At 46.1% G+C, this 6,000-nt stretch overlaps 1 protein-coding gene across 1 annotated transcript in view; it reads left to right on the forward strand.

Moving 5' to 3' along the window:
• LRRC8A (leucine rich repeat containing 8 VRAC subunit A) overlaps window positions 1-5,118 on the forward strand; it is a 38,794-nt gene extending 33,676 nt beyond the window's left edge. Inside the window, exon 3 of the mRNA XM_056860970.1 lies at window positions 4,834-5,118. Coding sequence (XP_056716948.1) covers window positions 4,834-5,109 — 276 coding nt within the window. The 3' untranslated portion in view covers window positions 5,110-5,118. The remainder of the gene's footprint in view (window positions 1-4,833) is intronic.
• Window positions 5,119-6,000: the final 882 nt, after the last annotated feature.

Consider the following 6,000-nt stretch of genomic DNA (forward strand, 5'->3'; position numbering starts at 1 on the left):
GCAGAGCAGGCTGTTATGCACGCAGAAAGTGCCAACTTCAGTCCCTGGCATCTCCCAGCTCAAGGACTTGGGGTAACCATTGTTAGGAAAGGTCTTTCTCTGCATACAAAGAGATAGACCAATGGTCTAACTTGGTGTAAGGTGGCTTCCTGTGTTCCATAGATGGTTTTGTTCTCATTCAATGTGCTGCTAAAGCAAATTTGGAAATGTGGGGTCCCCTTTAGGTTGTCCTATCCCTTTTATCCACTTTGTCCTTATCCAATGAAGTTGTACCTGACTGCCCCAGTTCTGATGAGCAGGGAATGATGGTGGCACGTGACCTAGCAACAGATCCAAAAGCACATTTTTTTTTCACCCGCTTGTGGAACAATAAGGTTTAATGTGGAGAGGGCAGTTGGATGTTTTTGAGCACAAAGGCAGATGGGGCAAGCTTTTTAAGGTTCTGCAATCAAATAGAAGGTTGCGCGTTTCCTCCCTGGCAGGAGCCCAGTTCCCACCAGAGTAATAGAAGAAGCAGATTCTCTGCAGCTACTGGGCAGGGTTTCTTTTTGTGGGGGGTATCAAAAGACCTTGAATTCTGAGCTTTATGGCCTTTGTCTCTCTCCTTTTAGCTTGTGTAATTTATCTGCCAGTCTAACAGGAATGCTGAAAGCAGTGTGTCTTTTACCTCTCCACCAGATCTCCAATGAAACAGCTAACATCCTTACACTTCAGAATCTTTTCTAGTTCCTTCATAACTGCCCTCCCCAGTCTCAGTGTCCTTCTAATTTCTTGGTTACAGTCTCCATTTTGGTTGATGATGGAGCCAAGGAATAGAAAATCTTGAACAACGTTTTCCTCATTGTCCACCTTAAAGTTGAGTAATTCTCAAGTGGTCGTTACTTTTGTTGTTTTGATGTTCAGCTGTAGTCCTGCTTTAGCACTTTCTCCTTTAACTTTCAGCAGTAGTCGTTTCAAGTCTTCACTATTTTCTGCCAGTATTGTAGAATCATCGGCATATCTCAAATAGTTAATGTCCCCCCCCCAGTTTTCACTCCACCATCTAAATCTAATCCAGCTTTACTTATGATCTGCATACAGATTGAAGAGATAAGGAGATAAAATACATCCTTGTCTAACACCTTTGCCAGTTGGAAACCCTTCTGTTTCTCCATATTCTGTCCTAACAGTAGCTTCTTGTCCAAAGTACAAGTTGCGCATCAAAATGATTAGATGCTGTGGCACACCCATTTCCTTTAAAACCACTTAGCTTTTCATGATCCACATAATCAAAAGCTTTACTGAAATCTATGAAACACAAGCTGATTTTCTTCTGAAATTCTCTCGTATGCTCCAGTAACCAATGTAAATTTGCAATATGATCTCTATTGCCTCTTCCTTTTCTGAATCCAGCTTGAACATCAGGCATTTCTCGGTCAATTTAAAATATGTAAGACAAAATAACAAACCATAAACCCCTCCCCCTTTAAAGGATACCTTCAGTTCCTTCCTGGAAGTGCTCCACAATAAAATAAAGGGGGCACCATATATAACCTTCTTCAGGAGAGAACCCAGGAGTTGTTAATCTCTTGTGGAAGTCTAACATCTGTCAATCTGGTCATAAGGACTAGGAACCTGTGTGTGTGTTACGGTACAAATCCTACCACCAACTCTACCCTTCCTCTCTTCTCCCCCCACCCCCTTGTTCTCTTCAGCATTCTGATCCCAGCTTGAGTGTGTCCAAAGGTTGCAAAAGGTAATGGTTTCACAACTAGAATATGCTTAGGAAAAGAAAGTTGACCGGAACTTTTGGGTTAATTCTTTTTTGATCCTAAGACTTCAGTGTTTTCAGAGGCATAATTCAGGAAGGTGCTGTGATCTCCAGAGAGATGAGGTGATGGCCAAGGTGCAGAGTTGGCTCTTTCAGCTGTGAATTGAGTCTCTTGTGGTTTCTTGGAAATGTGTTGATCTGATTAGCTCCATGACAACAGAGATGCAACTTGGATAGCCATGGCTACGCTGGACAGTCTTCCCAGAGAAAACAAACCATTGCAGAAAACACAACACACCTGGGGGGGGCATCAGCATTCTGCAATGGTTTGTTTTCTCTGGGAAAGCTATTTTTCTGGCTCTTTTTAAAATGAATGCTGGCAGTCAAATGTCACACGCAGCAGTTGAGGATTAGGCTATACAGATCGTATGCTTGTGGAGTGTTAAAACCCCAGCAATTAGTTTTCTTTCATTTTTTTGAGGATGTGCAACTGTGGTTGAGTTTCAAGGCACTTTGTTCACTTGGTAGTTGCCGTTGCCTCTTAACAACTGAGTAATAACATCGTCTCTTATGCTGTCTCATAGCTATAAGGGAGGGGGTGTGGCTCAGTGGTAGAGCATCTGCTTGGCATGCAGAAGGTCCCAGGTTCAATCCTCTGCATCTCCAGTTAAAGGGACTAGGCAGGTAGTTGATGTGAAAGACCTCTGCCTGAGCCCTAGAGAGCCGCTGCCGGTCTGAGTAGATAATACTGACTTTGATGGACCAAGGGTCTGATTCAGTATAAGGCAGCTTCATTTGTTCATCACTGCAAATCTATCTATTTCCACAGTTGCTACGTGGAGGCAGGGAGTGGGAAACCACCTCTGAACATCTCTTGCCATAGGCGATCCTATAGGGTTTTCAAGGCAAGAGATGAACAGAGGTGGTTTGTCATTGCCTGCCTCTGCGTAGCAACCCTGGCCTTCCTTGGTGGTCTCCCATCCAAGTACTAACCAGTGCTGACCCTGCTTAGCTTGCAAGATCGGTTTAGATCAGGCTAGCCTGGGCCATCCAGAACAGGGCATGCATATAATCCATCCATGCTCCCACAGTAGGAGCCCAGATAGCTGCCAACAGTATTCACTGATGTATGCTAGCAGTTCTTGTGACCATGACAAAGGGGCCCTGGTCTAAACTTCTAAAGCAAGATCCCGTGCTACCCAGTACAGAAGGTATCCTCCCTGTTGATACCTAGACGCAGAAGGATGCTTGTAGGCAAGGCTACAGGCATCGCTGAGAGCCAGCATGGTCTGTTGACTCTGGCCAGCCCCCACCTTTGCCCTGTACCCATTTCAGATTAGCCGGGGTTGTACAAGTGATATGTTATCAGTTTCATCACTGGTCAACTGCATCACCATCTTATTGTGAAGGGCAGAACTACAAACCTTAATCGACTACTTTTCAAATTTTAAAAGGAGCTGTATAAGCAATAGTGTGTATCACTACGCACTATGTCAATAAAAGTAGGCTTGCAGGTTTGTAGAAAGTGTCAGGAAAACCTCAGGAGTCAGAGGAGGGGGGAATTCTGGGGGCTGGTGCGTCCATAGTCTATATAGACGGGTGTTCTTTCTCATGACTATTGAGCAGAAGTGTAAATATTGGTTTAATTCATGTAATTTTATTCCAGGAGCAGAGTTCATCTCTTTTTGCTGTGGAATGTATGCCTGCCTTCCCTCAGACCTCCCCAAAAAGCAGCCCCTTCTGTTCTGGCAATAGGCCGCTCCTGGCTAAGTGACGCTCATTCTTATGGCAGCATGGCACAGCTCAAGTGAAACTCTGAAGCTGGTGGGCTGTTCGGTGGTGACCTAAATGCAGAAACACTAGTGGGTGATCTGTGCCTTTTGGGTGGGGACCAATATGAGAGACGAACAATTTGTTGGATGTATTCTGGTGCTCCACTGTGGAACAGTCTGAGCGGAGTTGGGGGAGATTTACTTCGTTTTGGAGGGCAACCATGGCTGCAGTTGAACAGCTGGATTTTAGTCCAGTAGCACCTTAGGTTTCCCCCCATTATTACCACTGCTGGCCTCCCCATCCTCCCCAACTTGATTCAGAGTGTCCACTGCCTGGCCAGGTTCTTCAGTACCTGGGACTGAACTTTGCATTTGGGCCATCTTGCTTCATTTTATTTGTAATGTACTGTATTGGTCTGGAATTTATAATTTTAAAGTATGTCTTAATTGATTAAGAATTTTTTTTTTAATGTTGTGACCCACTCTGATCCCGGCTTGCTGGGAATGAGGGCTATAAATAAATAAATAAACGATTTTCGGAGCATGAGCTTTTGAGAGTCAAAGCTGCCTTCGTCAAGTAAGGTTGAAAATCTGACGGAGCTTTGACTCTCAAAAGCTCATGCTCCGAAAATCTTACTGTTCTCTAAGGTGCTCCTGGACTCAAATTTAGCTCTTCTACTTTAGGGGAGGGGCCATGGCTCAGTGGGGGAGCATTTGCTCGGCATGCAGAAGGTTCCAGGTTCAATCCCCGGCATCTCTAGTTAAAGGGACTAGGCAAGCAGGTGATGTGAAAGACCTCCGCCTGAGACCCTGGAGAGCCGCTGCCGGTCTGAGTCGACAATACTGACTTTGAGGGCTAGTATAAGGCAGGTTCATGTGTTCAGACCAGCATGATGACCTTCTGAAATTACCTCCAAGGTATGTCTTCTCTGTCTGCCTCAAATACTTTTCTGGAGCCCTGCTTTGTATTTCCCCCTAACCAAAATATTTGAAGTACTGGAAGGGTCTTTGTGGTGGTACGGCCTTCTGTGTGGGCACTCACTCTCGCCCTAGCCAGTCTCGCCCGGCCCACATCATGAGTGGAGTTCAGGCACGGTTATTTTCAAGGACTTTGGGGACTACAGTGAATGAGTTGTCATCTGTTTATGGTTTTGCTGCATTCCGTTTGCCAGCTTTGTGTTCTTGTTGTCAGAAGTCGTCTTTGGACTCATAAACGTGGACAAGCGGGATTTAATAAATGTTAACGCTGTGTGTATATATATATATTTTAAAATAACTAATTTTCTTCCCTTCCCTTCTCCCTTCCTCCAGATTGAGACCCTCCCGCCGGAGCTGTTCCAGTGCAGAAAGCTTCGGACTTTGCACCTGGGGAACAACGTGTTACAGTCTCTGCCTTCCCGGGTGGGTGAGCTGACCAGCCTGTCCCAGATAGAACTGCGGGGGAACCGCCTGGAGTGCCTGCCGGTGGAGCTGGGCGACTGCCCCTTGCTGAAGCGCAGTGGACTGGTGGTGGAGGAGGACCTCTTCAATACCTTGCCCCTGGAGGTCAAGGAGAGGCTGTGGAGGGCGGACAAGGAACAAGCCTGAAATGAACCAGGGAAAGATTGACGCCTCCCACCAAAGAGCTGCGGGAACTGCAGAGGCCTTCCCGGGCTCTCCTCCCTCCCTCCTGCCCAACACAACAGAAGAAACCTCCCAGCCCAAAACCAGACTGTGGCCAAAGAGGGCCCCGCAAATGGTTGGCGGTGGGTTGGAAATGAGGCTGCCTTTGCTCTCTTGCAATGCAGGATGCAAGGGGGGTGGGGCGGTCTGGGGTCAGGGAAGGCTCCCTAAAGGACAGTGGGAGCAGGCACCTTTGGAGGCTGCCCTTCCTGGGACAGGAAGTCGGACAGTGTCACTGCCAAGGAATGGAACTGTCACTAGTACCGACTCCTAGTGAGGATCAAAGACGAATTGCCTTGAGATCAAAGTGGGCGGGGGGGAGCTAGAGTTGTCCTAATCCAGTTTAAGCTGCCGCTGCTGTGTCCTCTCTGCGAGAACTCTGGCCGGGAATCGTGTTTTAATGTTGTCTGTTCCAAGGTCGGGAACCCGACTCAACCTTCAAACGCTACACAGCTCCACAAGCTTTATTGCACACTAACTTAACTGATGTCTAATCTGTTAAGTCTTCTGGAGGAAGAGAGGAAAACGCGTCTTGGTTTTATGTGTGTGTGTGCTATTTTTTAATTTTGATGCTGGCATTTCCCCTCCCTCATGAATTTTACTTCCAGACACTACATTAAAAATAAGGTTGTTTTTTTAATGAAAAACTGTTCTTAAAAGCTGTCCCTCTTTTATGTGGTGTTCCTGAGGCGAGGGCCTTTAAACCTTCAAATCAGTATCTCTTTATGCATATGCTGCAAACACTATTGGACAGGGTGATTTTATTATTGTTGTTATTTTTGTGTAGCAGCTCCAGTGTCTTAACTGGGCTACAGT

This window comes from Euleptes europaea, chromosome 14, assembly GCF_029931775.1.
Source record: "Euleptes europaea isolate rEulEur1 chromosome 14, rEulEur1.hap1, whole genome shotgun sequence".
Lineage (NCBI taxonomy): Eukaryota > Metazoa > Chordata > Lepidosauria > Squamata > Sphaerodactylidae > Euleptes > Euleptes europaea.